Source organism: Pongo pygmaeus, chromosome 1 (genome assembly GCF_028885625.2).
Source record: "Pongo pygmaeus isolate AG05252 chromosome 1, NHGRI_mPonPyg2-v2.0_pri, whole genome shotgun sequence".
In the NCBI taxonomy this organism is placed as follows: domain Eukaryota; kingdom Metazoa; phylum Chordata; class Mammalia; order Primates; family Hominidae; genus Pongo; species Pongo pygmaeus.
In genome coordinates this window covers 171,789,074-171,816,143 of record NC_072373.2, presented here as the reverse complement: position 1 = coordinate 171,816,143, position 27,070 = coordinate 171,789,074, and the positions used below count along the sequence as shown (strand labels likewise).

The 27,070-nt window shown below is 35.1% G+C and overlaps 1 protein-coding gene across 9 annotated transcripts in view; it reads right to left on the bottom strand.

Moving 5' to 3' along the window:
- OMA1 (OMA1 zinc metallopeptidase) overlaps positions 1-27,070 on the bottom strand; it is a 66,541-nt gene that overhangs the window by 15,336 nt on the left and 24,135 nt on the right. For 6 of the 9 annotated variants that reach the window (XM_054438505.2, XM_054438514.2, XM_054438534.2 and 3 more), the window contains one exon: positions 9,682-9,831. In XM_054438505.2, coding sequence (XP_054294480.1) covers positions 9,682-9,831 — 150 coding nt within the window. Of the gene's footprint in view, positions 1-1,646; positions 1,719-9,681; positions 9,832-19,388; positions 19,434-26,339; positions 26,426-27,070 lie in introns of those variants that run through there. The other 3 variants (XM_063655115.1, XM_063655117.1, XM_063655121.1) reach the window with 3 other exon arrangements.

Genomic DNA, 27,070 nt, shown 5'->3' with positions numbered 1-27,070 from the left:
AGCAGACATAGGGGAAGTTCTGAAAACAGGAAGAAGTTACCGTTTTCTCAGAGAAATATGTAGCTATGAAGGAAATCTCTAATTTGCAAGTGTGTCTCCCTCTCTGTACCAGGAAGAGAAGGATGACTCTAAATCACTGGAAACTCTTATTAACAAAGAAGGTACAATCTGCATAACAAACCTCACCCTTGCTCACTGCTTTTCCTGACCACCTCTCTACAACGTGGCTTTCCCTACACCTTTCTGTCTTAGTTTCAGTTGAAGATGGTATTTACACCTGAACTCAAAGCCACCTCTTGGAAAATTATTCATTCCATGGGTATCTCCCAGGTATACAGGAAGTATACATGTTAAAAAGCTTCCATTTCCCTCTTGTTAATCTGTCTTTTAATACAGGGGTTCATCTCAACTAAGAACTATGAAGTATAGAGAGAAAATTATTTTCTCCTCCCCTATAAAGCCCTGATATCTGGGCTTTATATCAAAATACTTCTGAGAAAAACAGAGAGATGGGACAGATGAAGCAAGTGTATAAAAGGATTATACTGTTCAATATCAGTGAGTGAAAAATAGGGGCTCATTAAGCTATTCAAATTATTCTCTATCTTGACATGTGTTTTAAACATTTATAATAATGGTAAAACTAAAAGTTAAAAAAAAAAAACAACCTTTTCCATTGTCTTCCATTCTCCTCTACCATTTTTGCATTCCTATAACTTCACCCTTGATTTTACAACTATGTTTTTAGTTCTAAATGGCTCATGAGAGGTTTAAATTTTAAATATTTCTCCTGGAAAATGAAACTAGTCCCTTTACTACCACCTCTGTTTCCAACTCTCTCCCTTAATTTCTAAAAGCAAGCATATACTTTTAAGAAGGCCTAAGGAGTTAGGCGTCAATGGCCCTAATCCAAAGACTCACTATGCAATAGATTTAACAGAAATTAGTGAGAATAGTGGGTAACTACTTTAAAAGACAGAAAAGAAATACAACAAGGATAATGCCTACATGGCTACTTATTAACAGAACAAAAACTCTATAAAGGAAATCTCTAAGTCATTTCAGCATTCCTTATTGCCTATATATCTATGTTTCTTGAATTCTCTTTTGAACTAGTTGTAACGTATTAGTTTCCCTCATTAATGAGTTAAATAAAATCTCAGAGATGTGTTCATTTTATATTTGAATGATTCATGATTTCGTCTTTTAAAAAAATTATTCTTTAATTCATTTCATTTCCTTTCACAAACACTGCAATGGAAATTGGAGTCTGACTAGTTTTTGAAGTGTTCTAAAGTAAATAAGTATAAATAACTGAAGTAAATAATTTAAAGTAAATATAAAAAATTAAAAATTAAGGCCACCTTGACATAGGACAATTATCCTCTGGAATGATAAAATAACTAGGAAAGGTTTTCAAACAAACCTATAAAAACATTTTATAATCAACCATTCCTAAAATATGAACATGATAAAATCCTACCATTTGCAACAGTATGGATAAATCTGGAGGACATTATGCTAAGTGAAATGAGCCAGGTACAGAAAGAAAAATACTATATGGTCTCACTTATATATGGAATCTAAAAAAGTCCAACTCAGAGAAATTGTGAGAATAATGATTACCACAGTCTGGGGATCGGGGAGTAGGAATTGGGAGGTGTTGGTCAAAAAGTATGAAGTTTCGCCAGCCTGGGCAACACAGCAAGACCACATCTCTAAAAAAAAAAAAAATAAATAAATAAAATAAAAAAATAAAAAAAAAAGGGCCAGGCATTGTGGCACATTCCTATGGTCCTAGCTACTCTGGAGGCTGAAGTGGGAAAATTGCTTTAGCCCAGGACTTCAAAGCTGCAGTGAGCTATGATTCCACCACTGCACTCCAGCCTAGGGAACAAAGCCAGACTCTAGATAGACAGACAGATAAATAGACAGATAGATAGACATTAAAAAGTACAAACTTTCAGTTAGGAAAAGTAGCTTCTGGAGATCTACTATACAGCATTGTTACTACAGTTAATAAAAATGTACTGTATATTTGAAAATTGCTAAGAGAATAGATTTTAAACATTCTTGCCACAAAAAGTAAGTATGTGAGGTGATTAACATGTTAGTTGGTTTGATTTACCCATTACACAATGTATACAGATATTGAACCATCACACTGGACTCCATAAATATATAAAAAATTTTAAAACTTAGTTAAAGTAAATAAAAAATAAACACTTGTATTAAAAAAAAAACTGGCTCACCATCACTGGCCATCAGAGAAATGCAAATCAAAACCACAATGAGCTTAATGAGCCCCTATTTTTCACTCACACCAGTCAGAATGGTGATCATTAAGAAGTCAGGAAACAACAGGTGCTGGAAAGGATGTAGAGAAATAGGAACACTTTTACACTGTTGGTGGGACTGTAAACTAGTTCAACCGTTGTGGAAGTCAGTGTGGCGATTCCTCAGGGATCTAGAACTAGAAATACCATTTGACCCAGCCATCCCATTACTGGGTATATACCCAAAGGACTATAAATCATGCTGCTATAAAGACACATGCACACGTATGTTTATTGCGGCACTATTCCCAATAGCAAAGACTTGGAACCAACCCAAGTGTCCAACAATGATAGACTGGATTAAGAAAATGTGGCACATATACAGCATGCAATACTATGCAGCCATAAAAAATGATGAGTTCATGTCCTTTGTAGGGACATGGATGAAATTGGAAATCATCATTCTCAGTAAACTATTGCAAGGACAAAAAACCAAACACATGTTCTCACTCATAGGTGGGAATTGAACAATGAGAACACATGGACACAGGAAGGGGAACATCACACTCTGGGGACTGTTGCGGGGTGTGGGGAGGGAGGAGGGATAGCATTAGGAGATATACCTAATGCTAAATGACGAGTTAATGGGTGCAGCACACCAGCATGGCACATGTATGTATACATACGTAGCTAACCTGCACATTGTGCACATGTACCCTAAAACTTAAAGTATAATAATAATAAAATAAATAAATAAATAGAAATAAAAAAATGAGTAGTGAGAACAGACATGTTTTGTTCCAGATCTCTTAGTAAAAATCATTCAGTCTTTCACCATTAAGTATGATGTTAGCTATAGTTTTTGTTTCTTTGTTTTAATAGATGCCCTTTGTAGATTAAGGAAGTATCCTTGTTTGCTGAAAATTGTTATTAGGAATGGATACTGGATTTTGTCAATGATTTTCTGCATCTATTGAGATAATCATGTTTTTATTTTTTAGTCTGTTAATTTGGATAATTACATTAGTTTATTTTTTTTTCAAATATTAACCAAATCTTGCCTTCCTGGGATAAAACCTACTTAGTAACTAAGGATTATATTCGTTACATATTATTTATTTGATCTAATAAACATTCATTCAAAATTTTGCATCTGTAAAAAAAAAAAAAAAACTGGCTATATTTATTCCCAGTAACAACTAAAGTATTTATGAAACAACTGCTAATACACATCAGTATTCTGACAGGTATTACATATCAAGTAAGACATCAACTACTTATTCACAAAAAATAAAAGTAAGTTTAAAAAAAAAGAAAAAAATGGAAAAAAATTAATGCCAGAGAGTCTTCACAACTGGATTAAAAGCTTCCTTTGAAAACAGAAAGCAAGACATTTCAAGGGGGGAAAAAATCACCTCTACTTTTTAGCATGTTTTTCTAAAATATCATTACTTTCCCCTTTCCCCTCAAAAGCAATTTTTTCTAATAGTCCATTCATTTCAGCCTCAAGTAGATACACATCACATGCACCATAATGTTTTTTTTAAGGGTTTAGACAATGTTACTGTCAGGCTTCCTGGCTTTATATGATTCAGAAGCCAATTCAATTACAGTAGCTGCTATGATATTTGCCTTTTCCTCAACACTCTCTATGTCAGACAAAATGAAATTCTGTAAGGTGAACAGTGTATGTTTGTGTACACTGGCCAAACAATGACATTTCACTTCAATGTTAAACACTCTCATATTTTCTGCTCATGAGATGTATAATATTAATGATTTATTCATTTACTTTGTCCAATTATAAACGTGTAAGAATGATTTACACAAGTTCAAACCCCTAGCTTCCTGAAAGTGTAAAGGATTCAAAATAAAATGAGATTAATATGAATGCAGCCACCAAGTGATTCTGATATCTAAAAATTGAATGAAGTGAATTTGATAAAGATTTTTTAAAGTTTCTGAATAAAGCCAGAATTGAAAGCTCTAAAAACATTTAAAAATATATCCTATTCAAATTCTGATTATAAACATAACCATAAACAATGAGTAAGTTCAAATTAAATATTTTTCCTATACATTCTATCATTCTCCATACCCTTCACCCAACAAAGAGGGGATGGTGGAGAGAAACAGGGTTGGTAAGTGAAGTGGAGAATAAGAAATTCAGTCTAAATGTTTTCAGTTTTAAAATAAATCTTTGAAGTAGATTTCTCTTATTCACATCTATTCATATTTTATAACAATCTTTATAGAAAAAAGTTAAATAAGATGTCTCTTTCAAGGACAAATTATAATATACATAAAGTCTGAACAGTGTAACTGTAATTTTAAAACTGCCATACTATTAAATATCAACAAATTGATACAACATCTGCTTTTCATTTTTTCACCCAAGTTGTTATGATAACCAAAATATGTGGAATATGTATTTAACTGATTATTTCAAGTAAATAAAATTATAAAATATCAGCTTATTAACTACAAGTAATATTGCTACAAATCTGTATTTATCCTTTTTAAATGCTAATGGATCACAAGATTATATTTAGGCAATTTATACATGTTTTATCTTGAAATTCACATTTTAAAAAGCAAAGGTTTGCTTTTTTTTTCCAATGTGATGGGTTATCTTGACTTAAAGCAAGAAAGGAACTCATCTATTTTCTGAACAATATATTATGCTAAAATGATCCAAAATTATATTATGGTACTGTTTTACAGGAGCTGTAGATCACATCGTTTTCAAACAAGTGTCCTTGTCACTCCTCCAGTCCTCTGCTCAAATCCCTCCACTAGTGTCCCATCTCTGTGAACAAAAGCCAAAGTCCTTACAGGGGCGATAAGGCCCATGCCCTCCCCCTTCCCTTGCTCACCCCATTCCACCCACAATGGTTTTCTTCTTGTTGCTCCTGCCCCACAGCCTTGTACTCTTCCCCAAGACAACCACAAGCCTGGTTCCTTCACTTATTTCAAATCTGTGTTCAAGTGTCAGCTTTTCAATGAAACCTTCTTTGATTGCTGAATGACCCCATTTTACACCGCTATTCCTGCACCCCTCCCATCTTTGCTCACACATAACTGTCTGCTAAGGACTCATGTGTTCCTCTAAAATTCATATTTTGAAGTCCCAACCTCCAGTGTAACTGTATTTGGAAATAAGGCCTAAAAGGAGGTAACTAAGGTTTAATGAGGTCTGAAGGGTGGGGCCCTGATCCAATAGGATTAGTAGCTTTATAAGAAGAGACATGAGAGAGCTGCCTCTCCCTCTCCACTGCCCCCCACTCCCGCCCCCAGCACCAAATTTACTGTCTGTCTCCCTTTACTGCAGAATAAGCTTCATGAGGACAGGGATTTTTGTCTATTTATTTCATATCACCTACAACCTGGCATATAACAGGTGACTGATAAATACTTGTTGAATGCATAAAGTGTAAATTTAAACATTTTAAAAGTTGATAAGCTACAGTAAGAAACAATACATTTTTGTGATGATATGTAAGGGATCCAATAAGAAATAAAAATATACAATCTTCGATAAGCTAAAGTTTAAAAATCAAAATGATCAAAATTTGCATTCTAATCACAGACCCACAGAATCCTTTCTTGGTTCTCCTATGAATCTGATCCAACACAGGCTCTGTCTTCCTCCCACCCATTAAATGTGGAAAATATGCAATACTGTTACTTTGATCTTTTTCTCTAATCACTTCCTACGTGAACTCATCCATTCTCATTGCTTCAACTATCACTTCTTTTTAGATGACTCTGAAACTCTGAAATCTTCATCTCTGGCCTGGATTTGTCTGTGCTCTCTAGTGCTGTATTCTCACCTGCCTTTGAGGGGAACATAACTTCCCCATACTGCTACAGATGTCAAAGGACAGGAACCTTACGTAGAACATAACATGCTCACTAGAGCATGCTACATAAAATATAATTTTAAAATGTAGTAGTAGTATATAGACTCACATAATTCTATATACTGCCTGAGAAACTGCCTTCTTTCATTATATGTCAGAAATTAGACTACAATAATAGGGAATTCCAATCTTTGAGTTATGACTGTATATTCTAATTAACAATATACCCTTATACTATCAGTTTCACTTCAACCACTGAGTTATTCCCAATATTGCAATAGAGTTTTATTACTTTCAAATTGAATTTAATCACTTGGGGTGGGGAATAAAAGAAATTATATGAGGTTTTCAAATTAAGTTTCTGAACTAGGATAGTTTATTTTTAGAAGAAAAATGTCTCATGTCTTTGTCTTCATCATTTGCTCCCAAATAACATTTGTTTCTCTAGCCATTTTTCTGCCTACTCACTAATCAATTCATTATTATTTTAAAGACATCTCTAAAGCACAGTTGTTACCTCTCTGAAGATGCTCAGTAATTTGATGATGAAATGACAACTCAGAATTCAGGAGTCTTCACATGAAAAGTTGGCTAACAGAATTTATTACCCAATTAAACAAACCACATATTTTTAGAATTTCATTGAGCAAAAATAAAAAGAAAAAAAATCCAAGAGAAAATCACATTGTTATTATTGCTTTAGAGACAGGCCCAGGCCTCAAAGGGTGCGATAAAGTCCCAGGGGCCTTGGATAGCACAAAGGACCCTCTTATAGTCAGTGATCCTCAGTACAAGTCAGTTACTGAAGAAATACATAATGTCCCACGCCTATACTGCCCTGTTAAGAGGAATAATTACTACATATTATATCAGGTAAATTTCACTGCTATTTCTTTCTCAATTTTTTTTTTTCAAATTAAGAATATAAATGAAATCTAGTTAAGATAGGTGCTAATATAGAGTGAATGTCTGTGTCCTGCCAAAATTTATATGTTGAAATTCCAACTCCCAATGTGATGGTATCAGGAGGTAAGCGCCTTTGGGAGGCGACTGTCATAAGGGTGGAGCCCTCATGGATGGGTTAGCACCCTTATAAAAGAGGCTTCTGAGAACTCCCTTGCCCCTTCTACCATGTGAGGTTACAAGGAGAAGATGGCTGTTTATGAGCTGGGAAGTGGGCCCTCACCAGACACCAAATCTGTTGGAAATTGGATCTAAGACTTCACAGCCTTCCAAACTGTGAGAAGTAAGTTTCTGTTGTTTATAAGCCACCTAGTCTATGGTATTTTGTTATTGCAACCTGAACAAACTAAAATAGGTGTTAAGAAGCCATGCTTGGCTGTTCTCAATGCTCACAAAAGGCACAAAGTATGCCTAAATTACCAACAAATCATGTCATCACTCCTTTCAAAATATATCCAGAATCTGACTGATTCTTTCCCCATTTTCTGCTACCAGATATCTTGGTCCAAGCCACCATCATCTCCTACCAGGATTATGAGAGTCTCCTAAAAAATCTCCCTGACTCCACCGTTGCCCCACTAGTCTACTCTCCACACAATAATGCCAGTGATCACAATAAAACATGAGTCAAATCAAGTCACTCCTCTGCTCAATATCCTCAACTAGCTTCCCCTATCACTTGAAGTGAAAGTCAAGTCCTTACAATGGCTTAGAAGATCCTTCGTGGTCTAGTCCCCTTTTACCTCATCTTGAACTGTTCTTCCCTTCCCTTACTCCATTCAGCCCCAATGTCTTCCTTGCTGTTCCTTGAACACATCAAACATACGCTGACTTTAGGTTCTCTGCATCAGCTGCTTCCTCAGTCTGAAAGGCTCTCTCTCCCTCCAGACAGCTAAAGGACTTGCTCCCGTGCTTCCTTCGGGATTCTGATTAGTGAGGCCTTCCTTGACAACCGAACATAGACTAGTACCCCTTCTCTGCTGTCTGCCCCTCTCTAATACCTTTAACCTGCTTTATTTTTTCCCAAGGTACTTATTATTGTTTGGCATACTGTATGTTTGTTTCTTATTTGCATTACCTAACTAGAATGTTAACGCCAAGAGAACAGACTGTTTTGTTCCTTGCTCATTCCCCAGCAATGGAATACAGAATAGTAGATTAATCAATAAGTATCAATAAATATTGATCGACTCAATGAATGAATAAATCTTGCACTAGTTGCTTATCCCAAACTAGATGCAGATTCATCTTCCTTCAAACTGCATACCGTTTTTATTTTTCTTATGATAAATCATATCCTTGTACTAATAATCATTTTTTATGTATCTTAGCATCCTGTAAATATCAAGAACCATGTCTTATTCCTCTTTGTATCCCCCACATCTAGCATCATTTCTTTCTTTTAAGAGGTACTCCGTATTTGTTGGGCTGAATTTGATGAATTTGAAGTCATACTGAAAGATCCCTCTTTTTTTTTCTTTTTTTTTTTTTTGAGACAGTCTCACCCTGTAGCCGACTGGAGTGTAGTGGCGCGATCTCAGCTCACTGCAACTTCCGCCTCCAGGGTTCAAGCGATTATTCTGCCTCAATCTCCCGAGTAGCTGGGATTACAGGCGCATGCCACCACGCCTGCCTAATTTTGTATTTTCAGTAGAGATAGGGTTTCACCCCGTTGGCCAGGCTGGTCTCGAACTCCTGACCTCAGGTGATCCACCCACCTCAGCCTCCCAAAATGCTGGGATTACAGGCATGAGAAAGATCCTTCTATAATACACCTGGATCTGTTGTGCTATGCCTTAGCACATGGCCCAGTACCAATTCTTAAATTGCTAAAAAATGTTCTGCTTTCATAACAAGCCACCAAATTTAATACAAGTGAGATAGAAGAGAGCATGTAACCTGGCTCAGAGATGCCTAACATCCATTTTGTCCTGATATGGAAACCATAAAAACATTCTGAATGATGTCAACAAATCAAAAGATTTTCAGAGGATACTGAAAACTACTTGGCAGAAAGCCGCCTCAGCTTGACCCACTTATGAATTCTACAAAAAGAAAAGCTAGAGGAAATGCTTCACTCTTATCTTCATAAAGAAATAAACAACCAGAAACAAACTAACATGAAGATTTTTTTTCCCAAAAAAACAAATTCCAGTACCACTACTACAATTAATATCCACTTGACCCAAAACTTTTGTACAACTCATTAACTGGTATTTTTAACAAAAAGCTTAAATCACCAAGGAAAGATTAAATTATCATCAACATGTTTAAAAAACTTAATATGTCTTGAGTTTTAAACTTTCATCAAGTCAGTTAAAATTAAAGTCTCATACTGAAGGAGTTAAACCTTCACTATTAAGAAAAGTCAACTGTACATAGTAATTTATTCTCCAAGACTTGTGGACAAGCAGAATTTTGCTTTTCAGTCAAATTCTTTGACAACTGATAATCCATAATTATAGTAATTAAAATAGTTAATAGGCTAGAACTCTCTTTTACTAAGCAAAAGAAGTGACAGCACTAAAAATAAATGATACAGTAAAAATAATGTCCCGCCTTCTATGGTGTCAGCTCACCTGAGGTATAAGTCTATCCAAGTGCTCAACTCGATTGCCATGAGAAGGGTGTGTAGATAACCATTCTGGCATCTTGGGTTGGCCATGCAGGCTATCAACAAACTCCATTTGCTGCCAAAACACTGAACTGGCTCTTATGTCTGCACAAGCCTGAAACCAAAATTAGTAAAACCACACAATGAGCTCAGTTTTGAGGATTTTTTTAAAAAATACAACTTTATTTTTTTTTAATTTTATTATTATTATACTTTAAGTTTTAGGGTACATGTGCACAACGTGCAGGTTTGTTACATACGTATACATGTGCCATGTTGGTGTGCTGTACCCATTAACTTGTCATTTAGCATTAGTTATATCTTCTAACAACTTTATGTCACTACATGCTTTAAAGTCATTTTCTATCATCACTTTAATAAAAGTAGAACATGCCCATTGCTTAGAAAAAGACCCACCTCAAACAACATGGTATCACAGTACTGAAATAACAGAATGCCTGCCCTTCCCATATACAACATTCACAATAACCCTGCTAACCAAAGATAGCCCACTATTTGCAGTATGATGGATATTATGAACATGTATTAAGGGTAAAATCTTTTACACAAACTAAAAATTCTGTTTTCATAAAGTTTTAAAATACAATGTTATTAAACTGTATTAAAGAAACTTTACTTCTATGCCACTAGAACAATCAGAAAAAAACTTCAAATAAACAAAAAGAGAAGACATTTTTATTATGCACATCAATTTACCCAATTTTCTCAATGTATATGGAGAATATATTTAATTCATATACCTTATAAAACACAATACCTTATAAAAGTACAATATAAAAGTACATTAGTACTTTTTAAAAGAATATATGTAGATCTTGTGTATGTACAATTCCATCATACACTCCTATACATACTCGTATATGCACAGAACATATCTGAGAAGCTATTTAAGAAACTGTTAACAGTAGCTACCCTAAGAATGTACCTGAGGTATCTGATAGTGGAGAGGGAGCAGGACTTTTATTTCTGAACTATATTAAAATACATTATTTTATAATTAAAATTACTTTTAAATCCTCCATAAGGTGGATTATTAACAAATATTTTATTAATTTGTTCAATTTATTCACATTTCTTAACTTATTCTTTCTAATAATAACTGGAAAACAAGTTATTATATTTCCCAATGATTTTATTTTTGATTAAAACTAAGAAAAAATATATATACTATACTGACTAAAATGTACTCTCAAAAAGGCTTATAATAGTGTAATTGTGAAACCCCAAAAGGCAAATATGTTAATAGAACATTGCATGCTAGTCAACATCCATGCTACATCATTTCTTAACAAATACCATTAAAACATTTCCAAATGTTAGCAAAATAAAAAATTTTAAATTCAAGTAAATCTTATTCAATATTTAAAGAAATATAATTCCTTAAGACCTCCAAGTATTCTAAGTTGAAAAGAATTCAAGGTACTTTATACACTACTGCACAGATATGGATATACATGTTTATATGTATATAAGCAGGAATATACAAGATAGAAATATTATTCATGTTTGTACACATATAAATACATATCTATATATGCAAGATGTGTGTGTGCTTATGTGTAAAATACATATGTAATGTATATACCTATAAAGAAATAATTATTTGATGCTGAATTAGAAACACCCACAGGACTATGCCCCTCAATAATAGGTAATCACATTCACAATAAAAATACAAGCTAAGATTAACAAGTATTCTTCTCAAATAATTCATAAAAATATAAAATGACTTGAAAGAATTCTAACACAAACAAAAAACCCCTCTGAAAACTGGAAGATAAACATTTGAATGGACTACAAATTCATGAATTATCTAACATGAAGTTTGTCTGCTATACAAACCAAAGGCATACTTATCTAATTTTTTTAGCCTAAAACTGTTAATCAAAAGACAAAATATTTCCCTATTCAATCTCTAAGTAACACAGCTGAAGGGAATCTTTAAAGCAATATTTGATATGCAGAAATAGAAAAAGAAATTAATTATCCCAACAGACTAGAAAAGTATTCCAAGCTAAAAGTACTGAAAGGGGACTTGAGATATCTACTTTAATGTTAAGATAAGAGTGTTGAGTTTGTCTGTACTTCTCAAACCCAGTTCAAAGACCCACTAAAGTCAGATAATTTTGTTTCCAAAATGAGTATTTTATTTAATTTTTCCAATTTAGGAAAAATAAGTAACAGGGTGACATCAGCAAGATGGAAGAATAGGACGCTCTGAACCCCCCTTCCCCACATGAACACACTGATTCAACGATAATATACAAATTCCCTTTGTGAGAAATCCTGAAACTAGGTGCAATGCTTCTGCACCTGCACAAGTACGAAATGAACAACATCAAACCTGGTAGAAAATTGGAGACACCCTCTTGCCATCATCTGCGAGAGCAATTATGTACCCCCAGTACAGCACCATATGATCATAAGAACACCTGGAGCTCCCCATCACTCCTTGGGGAAGGAAAAACTTGGCTTGTGTATCTAACATTCCAACTTTTCTAAGAGCTGCCCTAGGAACTGGCTTCTGTCTTGCCAGCCTTGTAGCACTGATGGAATCTAGAACGCCCTAGATGTCTAGGGGCCAGTGATAATGCGACAGAAGTTTGAACAAGCACACAAGCAGTTGCCATGACCACTCCCTGAAGCTCAGCATGAAATAAGTTGGAGAGAAACTCCAGAGCCCAGCTTCTCCTGGGGCAGGGCTTGGGGAAGAGGTAGATCACATGTCCAACATTCTAACATTTCTGAGGGCTGTCCAAGGGACTGGCTTCTGTCTCATCTGTCTTGTAGCACTGATAGGACCCAGCATATGGACCAGATGGACCAGACAGGACCCTAGACGCCTAGGCACCACTAAGAACAAAGACAGCACTTTGGACTAGCATGAAGGTTTGAGAGGTTCTGGGAATCTCTGCTGTGCTGACTGGTGAAGATCTTCTCCTGTACAAAGACAGTCTGTAAAGGCTAAGAGGTTGCTGTTTTCTCCTAATGTGTAGATATCAACAGTAAGAGTGAAAAAAACAAACAGGGAAATATGTACCAAAGGATCAAGATAAATCTTCAGAAACTGACCCTAATAAAAGAGAAATATATTACTTATCTAACAAGAGAATTCAAAATAACCACCATAAAGACACTCAATGAGGTCAGAACAATGTATGAACAAAGTGAGAATTTCAACAAAGACTCAGAAAATGTAAAAAAGTACTAAACAGAAATTCTGAAGCACACTCCTAAACAACATACTCCTGAACAGCCTATGGGTCAAGGACAAAAAAAACAAAAAAAAAATGATTTTGAGACAAATGAAAATGAAAACACAATATAACAAAACTGATGGGATACAGCAAAAGCAGTTCTAAGAGGATAGTTTATAATGATAAACACCTACATTAAAAAAAAAAAAGAAGAAAGCAAGCAAATAAACTAACTTTATACCTGTAAGATCTACCAAAAAAAAAAAAAAAAAGGACTAAGCCCAAAGTTTACAGAAGGAAGGAAATAATAAAGTTTAGAGCATAAATAAAGGAAACAGAGAATTAAAAAAATAGAAAAAAATTAAAACTAAGAGCTTTTTGGGGAAAGATTTACAAAATTGACAAGGCGTTAGAGTAATTAAGAAAAAAAGACTTAAGTGAAAAAAATCAGAAATGAAAGAGGACATATTACAACATACCATTATAACTGATACCATACAAAGGATCATAAGAGACTACTCTGAACAATTATATGCCCACAAATTGGATAACCTAGAAGAAATGGATAAACTCCAAGAAATATATAACCCACTAAGACTGAATAACAAAGAAATAGGAAATATGAACAAATCTATAACTAATGAGATTGACTCAATAATAAAAAAAGTCCCAACAAAGAAAAGCCCAGAACCAGATGACCTCACTGGTGAATGCCACCAAAAACATTTAAAGAATTAATGTCAATGACTCTCAAAGTCTTCCAAAAAATTGAGGAGGGAACACTTCCAAACTCATTTTATGAGGCCAGCATTACCCTGATACCTATGCCAAAGACACTACAAAAAAAATTACAGGCCAATATCCCTGATGAACATAAATACAAAAATTCTTAACAAAATACTAGCAAGCCAAATTCAAGATCATATTAAAAGGATCACACCTCATGACCAAGGAGGATTTCTTCCTGGTAATCAAGAATGGTTCAACACACAAAAATCAATTAATGTGATATACCACATTAACAGAATAAAAAAACACATGATCATCTCAATAGATGCAGAAAAAGCACTTGACAAAATTAAACATCCTTTCATAATAAAAACTCTCAAACATTAGAAATAGAAAAAAATTATCTCGACATAATTATAGCTATGTATGAAAAGCCCACAACTAGCATCACATATCATGGTGAAAAACAAAAATTTTTTCCTCTAAGTCCAGGAACAAGGCAAGAATGCCCAATCTTGCCACTTCTGTTCAATACAGCACTGGAAGTCCTAGCCAGGGCAATGAGGCAACAGCAAGAAATAAAAGGCATTTAAATCAGAAAGAAAGAAGTAAAATGATTTGCAGATGATATGATCTTATAAGTAGAAAACTAAAGACTCCACACACACACACAAAAAAACCCTGCTAGAACTAATAAATAAATTCAGTAAAGTTAGGATACAAAAATCAGTATACAAAAATCAGTTATGTTCTACACACTAACAACAAACTATCCAAACAGGAAATTAAGAAACAATTCCACTTACAGGAACATTAAAAAGAATAAAATACTTATTAAACCAAACTGAGGAGGTGAAAGCCTTCTACACTAAAAAGTATTTTAAAAAAACTGATGAAAGAAATTAAAGACAACTCAAATAAATGGAAAGACATCCCATGTTCATGGATTGTAATACTTAATATCGTTAAAATATCCATACCACCCAAGGTGATCTACAGATTCAATGAGATCTCTATGAAAATCCCATTGGCACTTTTCTTATAGAAACAGAAAAAACGATCCTAAAACTCATATGGAACCACAACTAACCCCAAATCGCCAACGCAATCTTGAAAAAGAGTAAGACTAGAGGCATCATGCTTCCTGATTTCAAAATATATTACAAAGCTACAGTAATTAAAACAGTATAGTATTAGCAGAAAGATAACCGCTCAATGAATGGAACAGAATAGAGAGCCCAAAATTAAGCCCACACAAATACAGATCTTTGATGAGGGTACCAAAAATATACAATGGGAGGCCAGGCATCGTGGTTCATATCTGTGATTCCAGCAGTTTGGGAGGCTGAGGCACATGGTTTGCTTGAGACCAGGAGTCCAAGACCAACCTGGGCAACATGGCAAAATCGTCTCTACAAAAAATTAGGCAGGTGTGATGGTACACGCCTGTGCACCAAGAGGCTGAGGTGGGAGGATCACCTGAGCCTGGGAAGCCGAGGCTAGAGTAAGCTGTGATCACATCACTGCACTCTAGTCTGGGTAACAGAGCAAGACCCTGTCTCAGAAACAAACACACACACACACACCCCCCACAATGAGGAAAGAGCAGTCTCTTCAACAAATGGTGCTAGAAAAACTGAATATTCACATGCAAAAGAATGAAACTGGACCCTTATGTTACACTACACACAAAAACCAACTAAAAATGGATTAAAGATTTAAACATAAGACCTAAAACTATAAAACTCCTAGAAGAAAATATAAGGGAAAAGCTTCATGACTTTGGTCTTGGCAATGATTTTGTGAATATGACACCAAAAGCACAGGAAATAAAAGGCAAAAATAGAAGGTGGAACTACCAAAAAGCTCTGCACAGCAAAGGAAACAGAGTGAAAGGCAATCTACAGAATGGGAAAAACCATTTGTATACCAAATACCTGATAAACAGTTAATTTCTAAAATATATAAAGAATTTCTACAATTCAATAGCAAAAAACCCATTTTAAAAAATAGGCAAAGGATCTCAACAGACATTTCTTCAAAAAAGACATTCAAAAGTAGGTAACAAGTATTAGAAAAAATGTTCAATATCACTAATCACCAGGGAAATGCAAACTGAAATCACAATGAAATATCACCTTACACCTGTTAGGTTATCTATCATTGAAAAAAAGAGAGATAAGTGTTGGCAAGGATGTGAAGAAACTGGAACTCTTGTATGCTGTCAGTGAGAATATAAAATGGTGTGGACTTTATGAAAAACAGTATGAAGATTACTCAAAAAATTTTTAAAAAGAACTATCATTATGATTCAGAAATCCTACTTCTGGATATTTATCTAAGAGTTGAAATCAGGATCTCAAAGGGATTTGCACTCCACATTCATTGCAGCATTATTCACAATAGCCAAGATGTGGAAACAACCTGAATGTTCATCAACAAATGAACAGATTAAGAAAATGTGGTATAAACATACATCGAAATATTATTTGGCCTTAAAAAAGGAAATCCTGTCATATGCAACAATACAGATAAACCTTGAGGACATTAAGCTAAGTGAAATAAGCCAGTCACAAATGGACAAATACTAGACGATTCCACTTACATGTGGTATGTATCTAAAGTAGCAAGCTTGTAGAAGTAGAGAACAGAATAGTGTTTGTCAGGGACTGGAAGTAGGAGGAAATGAGGATTTGCTATTCAATGGATATAAAGTCTCAGTTATGCAAAATGAATAAGATCTAGAGATCTGATATACAACATGTGCCTATAGTTAAGTATGTATTGTAAAATTAAAAATTTAAGAGGGTAGATCTCATGTTAAATGTACTTACTAAAAAAGAGAAAAAAAGTAACAATGATAGACCAAAATAAAGACATTTTTAAAATAAATACTCAGTTTATCACAAGTCTAACCCATTTGCTTCAAGAAAAGTATTGTAGAAAACTAAGAACTTATTAAGCAACTGATATGGTTTGGCTGTGTCCCCACCCAAATCTCATCAACAACTGTAATCCAAACTGTAATTCCCATGTGTCGAGGGAGGGACCTGGTAGGAGGTGATTGGATCATGAGAGCAGTTCCCCCATGCTGTTCTCGTGATACTGAGTGAGTTCTCATGGGATCTGATGGTTTTAAAAGGCAGTTTTCCCTGCTCTTACACACACTCTCTCTCCTTCTGCTATGTAAGACATACCTGCTTCCCCTTCCACTATGATTGTAAGTTTCCTGAGGTCTCCCCAGGCATGCAGAACTGTGAGTCAATTAAACCTCTTTCCTTTATAAATTACCCAGTCTTGGGTATTTCTTTACAGCACTGTGAAAATGGACTAATACAGCAACTAATTCAGTCTAACTCATTGCTTCAATAAAATTATTGAACTGAACTAAATAACTTATTAAGCAACTGTAAGTACACGAAGAAAGAATTAGACTCTAGGTAACATTTCCTTCTTAAAAACAGAACTAATAACGGCTACCGCTGGCCAGAGAAACATAAGAAAATATGTGTCAGTGAAATACTTTGGTCCTAGAATATTTTTTGAGACTGTAAACTAAGATAATGGAGAGACTACAGGTTTTAGAATCAGAAATATCTGGGTTCAAAATACTGATTATTTTATTTATTAACAGTCACTTACATGACACCACATGCCAGGCATTGTTTTAAGTGTATTACAAATATTAACACATTATATTAACTCATTTAATCCTCATAACAACCTCATGTAGTAAGTACTGTTATGACCCTCACTTTACAGATTAGGAAGAAACCAAGATCCATGGTGACTACATAACTTGACAAAGCTCAAATAGCTAGTAAGTGACAGAGCCATAATTTGAACCCAAGTAGTCTGGTGACAGAGTTTTTGCCCCTGGGTCAATAATTTAGTCTCTAGGAGTCTCAGATTCATCTGTAAAACTAAATTAAAGCAGTGAATCATCAAGGTAAAATGTGATAATTCGTGCAAAGCAGCCAGTCCAGGACTCAGAACACAGCGGACACTATTTCCACCTTCCTTTCCCCTGGTGAGCAACTGGAGGCCTATGGTAATTGCAAAATGCTATGTTTGGTCCTAAGTGATGATGTCATGAATTTACAAGAAGGTTCTAGTACAATCCAGAGAATATAAATGTACATGAATATGCATTAAGGAACATATTGAGAAAGAATTTGCTACTATTAAATTATAAACTCAGTGGGATATGATATTCATAAAGAATACAGCAGTATAAAAATTGTTCTTATAATTTCACCATTTCCCAATGCCAAAACAATACTAGAGAAATATGTATAAATAGATCTAGACCAAGTAAAAGCCTAACTGTACTGTTACCTGTAGCCAACGTTTTCATTAGAAATGCAAAGATGAAAAGTATCTCTGAATTTTGCTGTCTGTATTCACTAGACACTCCAACAAAGCTCCTGTTAGCCATCACCCCCTTCCAAAGGTAAATCCTGACACTAAATGAATCTGAATCTTTTTTTTAGGAAACCATTAACACCCTACACTTGTCCCAGTCATTGTAGCATCCTCTCCTGTATTCCACATAGACATGTGATAGGTAAAATAATCATCTGAGACAATACTACAAAGGATTGTGGCAGGGGGAGTTGGGCTGCTACAGCTAGAAAAATACACTGAAGCTGTTACAGGATTTAAAGGGACCAAAACAGATATAAAAATGATCATTATTTTAGAGGCAATACTGCAGAAAACCAAAATTGTTTCCAGCAGACAAATATAAGATGGAAAGTTCCCTTTCAGAAATGAATGTACCTCCACTTTGGGAGGGGGAAACCTTACTGTCTAATGAGAGCTTTGCCAAGTAAATTAACTCCTCCATCCCTCAGGTTTACCTATACCTCACAGGGTTGTTATGAAGATCAAAAGAATAAACACATGTAATACACTCAGGACAGTGCCCAGCACATTAAAAATGTTATTGATTATTATACACTACCATCATCACTGTCATCATCTACCAGAAACTAGTTCATTTCAGTCTCACATACTTCCATAGGTTCATCGTTTTCCAATATTGCTGATGGCATCACTTCTTAAAGCTCATTTTATTTTGTAACCCACTTATTCTCTAAACAACATTTTTCCAGTAAATAATTTAAAATTGCTCTTTTCCAACTAAATGCAACATAATCTTGAGATAATTTCAGCTAAGCCATTCTCAGTATTTGCCAATCCCTCACACCAAGAGAAAACTTAACTTATCAAAAATACTTCATGTGCTCCAACATAGAAATGAAAGACATATGCTGGTCATTTAATCTGAATTTTTTGCTCAATTTTCTGCATCTTTTGATTGCCAGCAGGTCATTTCACCAATCAATATAATAAATTAAGTTTTAATAAATTTTCATGTTACTTTTTTCCCTCTATCTTAGGTAAAGTTTTATCATAAGACTCAACAGCTGAAATCATAGCAATGAAAAATTCGATGAATACACACAAGCCTGTCTCATTTTTCTGGGTGATAAAATTAAGTTCCAAATAATGTATGCATTATGAAAGTTACTTTACAACATACCTATTAAATAAGATGGTCTCCTTACTTACTGATTCTTTTCTTTCTTAAAAGAATCATTAAGCAAAGAACCTAAAACAATAACCCAAATAAAACACAAAGGTACTTTGCTGTGATGAAAGCTCAGAATACTAACCTGAAAAATAAGAACTAAGGTTCTTCCTACTAACTAGGTATAGGTTATTAGATAAATCACTTCACATCTTTAGACTCTGGTTTTCTTATCTGTAAAATGAGAAGGTAGATTAAATTAGCTCCAATTTTCCTTCCTGCTCTAAAAGTCTATGATTCTACAAGGTACTATTTTAAATAAAGTTTAGAATTTGAAATTTTCTCATTTCTGTGATGAAAAGTAGATTTTGCTTATTACCCAATGCCCTCACTAGATGGTGCTATTGGCACAGTTATCTCAGGTTTCTTGAGGAAACTAGCAGGCCGTGTTTCCCAAAAGGGCCACTTAACAGGCTTTGGGGATTACTCCCAGGGAGTGCTTTCCAGGCCCCTATAAGATATTTATTATCCCCATTTCCCTCCCATTAAACATCAATAATTCCCTCCACTTCCCCAATAACTGTGACAATCAAAAACAATCATACACAATGTCATCCTAGAAGGCTACCCCAGTTCAGAACCACTAAAAGAAAATCAGTTTTCTTTTCCAAACTTAAGAAATTGTTATGAAAAAATTAAAACTGATAGTTTAGTTGCTTGTGAAATTTTTAAAAAGTCATTTCTATAATGACTGCAAAGTGTCAAAAGCTCTTTACAGTGACAAATGAATATTCATACCTCAAAAGATCAAATACTTAACAGGACATCTTTTGTCAGCTGATGACTGAACAGCTTGTTATTCTATGCTTAATTTACATATTGGTCTTACCAGTTATTACTAATTCTATATTAATCATTCTGATCATTTATATAATGACAAATGCCTTCCAAATGAAAAATTAAAAGAACTCCTATAAAAACATAAATTTGCACAATAAAATCACTCATAGCCAGTAGCAGAGGAGCAGCAGAGAACCCTAAGGAAAGTGGGCTGCCTACTTTGAAAAAGGCTTCATGAGTAACATCATTTTTGTGAATTTTGCATGTTGAAACCTCATAAATCCAATGGGACTGCATATGACCAATACAACCATATCTCAGAAATAGTTCCCAGTAACCAAGCTCACAAGATTGACATAAAATCAGAATGCCAACTTCTTAATTTACAGAGATAACTACGGCTGCCCAAACCAGCAAGAGCACACGCATCTATGTCCTTGGGTCAGGACTTTCTCTCCCTTCTAGGCATGCTACAGAGGAAGCCAGGCTGTAATCAGAAGGTTGCCTAGGAAGGAGAGAATGAGGAAAAGGAGGATTATGTTGACATGATTTGAATGCTACAATGGCAAGAAGTCAAGGGAGTCTGATGCATCAAGGTCCAAAAAAAGGATACAAGCCACAAATAAGAATCAAGTCCAGGATACCCAAAATAACCCTTTGATGGAAGTACTATCATTATTCTCACTATTCAGACTACAAAACAGATTTGAAGAGGTTAAGTGATTTGCTACAGTCATGTGGAGGAGACAAGAGCTCAAACACACCATCTGGACTACTGAACCCAAAGTCCTGACCCCTATGCTAGACAAGGTGCAAAATCCTTAAAATTGCTAATAAAGAAGTTTCTGCCTACCCTTCAGTTTTATCTGTTGCCATTGGTGCTCTTGAACTCTGTTGACATTTTAACCATAACAAATTTTCAATTCCTGGAATAAGCCATTGTTTCTCTTGCCTTTGAACATACCATGCCAAACACTACACCTATCAACATCTTCATCTGGATAATTACTATTTATCTTTCAGATCTCCATTTTAACTATTTCTTTCTCAGTCTAATCCCAAGACTAAGTTTTCCTATGTAATTTGATGCTACATTCTCCCATGGAATGAATGTTTCCTGTATCTCCAATTCATAATACTTCAAACTTTGTTAAAATTATTTATTAAATTTCTGTCTCTTGAATTCTAATGTCATGAAGATATTATGTATCCCTATAATCTGGAAGTTAATTACATTCAATTAATAAATGAAAATCATCATAATGGATCAGAGAAGAGCTAGCACCTAGGTCTGTAAGATCGAACTGTCTTCTGATTGTATTAATGTTAAATGTCAATCCAAAGTGGGGGATTGGTTAGGTGAGAAAGGGAAAAGTCTGGAGGAAAATTCTGGTAAATGTCTTCTTAAAGCCTTATCTTAAGAAAGTGAGTATCAGGCCAGGTACAGTGGCTCATGCCTGTAATCCCAGCACTTTAGGAGGCCAAAGTGGGCGGGTTACCTGAGGTTGGGAGATCGAGACCAGCCTGCCCAACATGGAGAAACCCCGTCTCAACTAAAAATACAAAATTAGCTAGGCATGGTGGCACATGCCTATAATCCCAGCTACTCAGGAGGCTGAGGCAGGAGAATCGCTTGAACACAGGAGGTGGTGGTTGCTGTGAGCTGAGATCGCGCCATTGCACTCCAGCCTGGGCAACAAAAGTGAAATTCCGTCAGAAAGAAAAGAAAAGAGGAGAGGGGAGAGGGGAGAGGGGAGAGCGGAGAGGGGAGAGGGGAGAGCGGAGAGGGGAGAGGGGAGAGGGGAGAGGGGAGAGGGGAGAGGGGAGAGAAGAGAGGAGAGAGAAGAGAAGAAAAGAAAAGAAAAAAGAAAAGAAAAGAGAATATCATCATAGCTTACTGGATCTGTTTCTTACTTATGGCAGGGTGGAGAATGGAATGGAGAGGAGTAGGACTGGAGTCAATGAAAGCTATCATGAGCCTGGTACAGAAGTTTAGGTAAAAGATGCTAGTACTGGAGATGGGAACATACTGAGATATATTTTATAGATAGAACTGCCAGGACTTGGTGAAAAAATTAAGAGTAAATGATAAAGAACGAATAACTAAGGAGGACTCCAGGTTTTTTTTCCCCAAAAGCAACTGAATAGAGGGTAGTATATTCATTGGGAAAAGCGAGACCAGAAGAAAAACACATGTAGGGAGAAATTAAGAATTTAATATTGAACATACTGGGTTTGAGATAATGTATTTGTGAAATAAAGAAGAGGAGACAGCAGACAGTCCTTTTAAGATAAATGATTAAAAGACACGAGCTCTAAGAATTTTAATTGTATTAAGTGTATGAGATAGGTCGAAGTACTGTTCCTATCCTACAGATGAGAAAAGTTGAGGCACAAAAAGGATAAATAACTTGATCATAATCACACAGCTAGTGCTCTCTCTGGCAAAGCAGATTCTCAAACTTGGCAGTATAGTTCCAGAGTTCATGTATTATCTCTACAATTATTGCTCGCTTCTTTGGCAACTGATTGATTATCCCACACTACAGAGACCCCAGAAAGATTTAGTATTTGACATCCAAGAAAGAAAGGTTGAGGTATAAGGGTCATAACAGAGAATTTTTAAAAGTCTCCACAATGAATGGGAAAATCCTACTCCCTCTTCCACTGCCAATCCTCAAACAGTGACACACCAGTTTTTTTACTTGTTTTTTATTTTTGTGGGCACTTGGTAGGTTATATATTTATGGGTTACATGAGATATTTTGATAGAGGCATGAAATGTATAGTAATCACTTCACGGTAAATGCGGTATATCCAACAGCCAGTTTTTACAGGATTCATCTGCAGACACTTGAATGACCACAGAGGAAAGGCCAATATATATTCTATGGGAAGGTTCCCCAAAGAAAGAGCTAGATCGCTGTCCTATAATCTTATAGTAGAGCTCATCATCCCAGCCTATGCAAACTCACCTCAGGCTCTGAATAAGTGGAGAGATCTGCTATGCTCTAAGTGACCACTTAGCACAGAGAATCCCTCTGATAGGAAAATATATATATATCTCATTCAGAGCCAACAGAACTGTTTATATGAAATGTCCAGCATTCAATCAAAAATAAGCAACCATGCCAAGAAACAAGACCAAAGCCAAAAACAGACAACAGAAATGGACCCAGCTATAAAACAGATATTAGTTAAGAAACATGAATTTTTTTAAAAAGTATATGATTAACATATTCAAGAAAATATAAACAAAGAAACACACGACAAAATGGAGAATTTCACCAGAGAATTGAAATTTATAAAAGAGCATCAAAGGGATATTCTAGAATGAAAAGACAAAGTAACTGAAATTTAAAACTCAAATACGAATTTAATGTAGAACAAATACAGCTAAAAATAAGATCAATGAGCTTCAAGATAGGTAGTGGAAAACATACATTCTGATACATGGACAGTCAGAGGTTAAGTGATTAGCCTATTGCATGTTCTCACTCATAAGTGGGAGCTAAACATTGACTACACATGGACACAAAGATGGGAACAACAGACAATGGCGACTACCAGAGGGAGGGGGGAAGGAGGGGAGCAAGGGTTGAAAAACCACCTTTTGGGTACCATGCTCACTACCTCGGGGAGAGGATCATTTGTACACCAAATCTTAGCAACGTGCAATTTACCCACGTAACAGACCTACACATGTACCCTGGAACCTAAACGTTGAAAAAAATAAAAAATAAAAGAGCAAGCCACAGAATGAAAGAAAACATTTGCAAGACACATATCTGACAAACAACTTGTACCTAGCACGTATGTGAAAAACTCCTAAAACTCAAGAATAAGAACACAAACTTCTTTGCCCAATTTGAAAATGGGAAAAATATCTGAGAAGATAATTCACAAAGGAATATAAATGAAGTGCCAATAGACACATAAAAATGTTCCACATTACATAAATAATTATAAATAAGAAATGCAAATTAAACTAATAGACTAACTTTTCCCCAAAAAAGAGCAAAGATAAAAACAACAGCAATGTTCTGCTTACAAGGGCTGCACACACAAGAACACAGGAAGTTTGAAAATAAGAGAATATTAAAGATTTACCATGCAAGCACTAGCTGAAAGAAAGCTGAAATAACAATACTAAAAGGAAAAAGTGGACATTAGGCAAGAAGTATTACTAGAGACAGTGATTTTATTGTGAGAAAAGGATCAATCCACTAGGAAAATCTAACAATCTAACAAGTATGTATATTAAAGATACTTTTAAGATGTACACGGCAAAACTTAATAGCCCTAAAAGGAAAAAAGAAAAATCTACAACCATAATGAAATATTACCAAACCTCTCTTGATAACTACAAAAAAAAGGAAAAAAAATCAGCAAGAATATAGAAGATCTGAAACCACAAAATTAACACACTTGGCAAAACTGACATCCACAGAACACTGCACCCGCAATGGCAGGATCCACTTTCAAGTGCACATCATTTTGACAAAACTGATCATATCCTGAGCCACAAAGCAAGACCCAACCCTTTTCAAAGGATTCCAATCATTCAGTGTATTATCCAATCAGAGTGTAACTAAGCTAGAAATCGAAAACAAAAAGTAACTTTAAAATCATCAAATGTTCAAAAACTAATCAATATACTTCTAAATAACCCATGGGTCAAAGAAGAAACCACAGTGAAAACACGAATACATTTTAAACTGAAGAAAAAATAACATATCAACCCTTGCAACATGACAAGTAAAGATGCTCTCAGAGGAAAATGTATGGCCTTAAATGTATGTACTAGAGAAAAAAAAGAGTTTAAAATAAATGATGGTAGTATTCATCTTAAGTTAGGGAAAGAACCGCGTATGAAACCCAAAAAATGAATGCAGAATAAAATAATGAAAAAAATGGTAACCGACATAACAGAAAACAATTATATAATAGAGACAATAAGCAAACCCAAAAGATGGTTTTGAAAAGATTGATGAAAGTGATAAAATCTAGTAAAAAAAGACAAGACACAGATCACCAATATTAACAAAGGGGACATTTAAAAGATACATGTAAAATAACAGGTAACCTTCAGACATTAAAATATAATAAGAGTATATTAAAACAACTTCATGCCAATCATTTTGAAAATTTAAACAAAAATTCCTAGGAAAACTACAAAAACTGAAACAAGAAATAGAAAAATCTGAATAGTTCTATATCTATTAAAGAGACCGAATCCATAATTAAAGACAAACTCACGAAGAAATCTTCAGGCCCATATGGCTTTACCCAGGAATTCTCCAAACTTTTAAAAAACAAATATAGCTAATCTTACAAAAACTCTTCTGGAGAAGAGAAAATGAAGAACACTTCCCTGATCAACTTTATGAGGCCAGCATAACTTTGATTCCAAAACCTGACAGGACATTACAAGAAAAGAAAATTCTAGGCGACTATCTCCTTTGAACATAGAGATAAACATTCTAAACTAAGCATTAAACCAATTCTAGCAATATATTAAGGGATAATTGACAAAATTAGGTATATTTCCCCAAAAATGCAACTTAACTTTAAAAAAAATTAATGTAATTTGCCACAATAACAGATTAAAGGAGAAAAATCATATAATCATCTCAATACAGGCAGAAAATGCAGGGGGAAGGAGAACATCAGGAAGAATAGCTAATGGATGCTGGGCTTAATACCTAGGTGATGAGTTGATCTGTGCAGCAAACCACTGTGACACACATTTATCAATGTAACAAACCTGCACATCTGCACATGTACCCCAGAACTTTAAAGTTGAAGAAAAAATGCAGAAAATGCATTTGATAAAATTTAATATACATACATAATTTTTTTAAATCTTAGGATATTAGAAATGGAAGATAAACTCATTTGATAAAAAATTATCTATAAAAAGCTTACAACAAACATTATAATGGTGAAATACTGAATGCTTTCTTGCCCCTAAGATCAGGAAGATACAAAGTTGCCCATCACCAACTTTGTACTGAAGTTTTTGGCTATTGCAATAAAGCAAAAATTAAAAAGTACAGTTGACCCTTGAACAACACGGAGGTTAAGGGCACTGACCCCTCTGTGCAGTCAAAAATCCACATATAACTTTTGACTCCCCCCAAAACCTAACTACTAATAGCCTACTGTTGACCTTGCCAGTAACACAGTAAATTAACATGTTTTGTATGTTATATGTATTATATACTGTATTCTTACAATAAAATAAGCTAGAGAAAGGAAAATGTTAAGAAAACCATAAGGAAGAGAAAATATATTTACTATTCATTAAGTGGAAGTGGATCATCATAAATGTCTCCATCCTTGTCTTCACATTGAGTAGACTGAGAAGGAAGAGAAGAGTTGGTCTTGTGGTTCCAGGGGTGGCAGAGGTAGAACGGGAGACAGGAAAGGCAGGCACAGTCAGTGTAACTTAATGGAGATACTTTGTAATTTCTGTCTAAAATAAGTCAAAAGTAGTCTTGAATAATCAGAATCCTTCTGCTAGATTGTCTAATGTCAATTTGTTTTCTGGCACTATGTCTTTTCTACCTGGCACCATTTTGGAAGCACTCATCTCCATCAAGTCACCCACGGTTAATTCCTCTGATAAGGTGTTTCTATTAGCGCTTGAATTTCTCTAAGATCTGTATCTTGAAACCCTTCACTCCCCACCTTTTTTGCCATATCCACAATCTTTTCATCATTTCCTTGACTGGCTCTGTGTGGTCATGCACAACATCTGGACAGTTTGCTTCATCAACAATTTATTATTTCAGGCTTGATGGCTTTCATGGCTTTTTCTATAACAATGATGGAATCTTCAGTGGTGCAATCCTTACAGACTTTCATGATGTTCTATCGGGGTTCTCTTCCACAGCAGTAACTACCTTTCCCTAAAGTACCCTGTTGTACTGAGCCTTAAAGGTCCTTATGGCCCTCTGATCTGAGGCTCAACTAGGAATGTCGTGTTTGGGGGCAAGTAGACCACTTGGACGCTTTCAGTGTTGAAC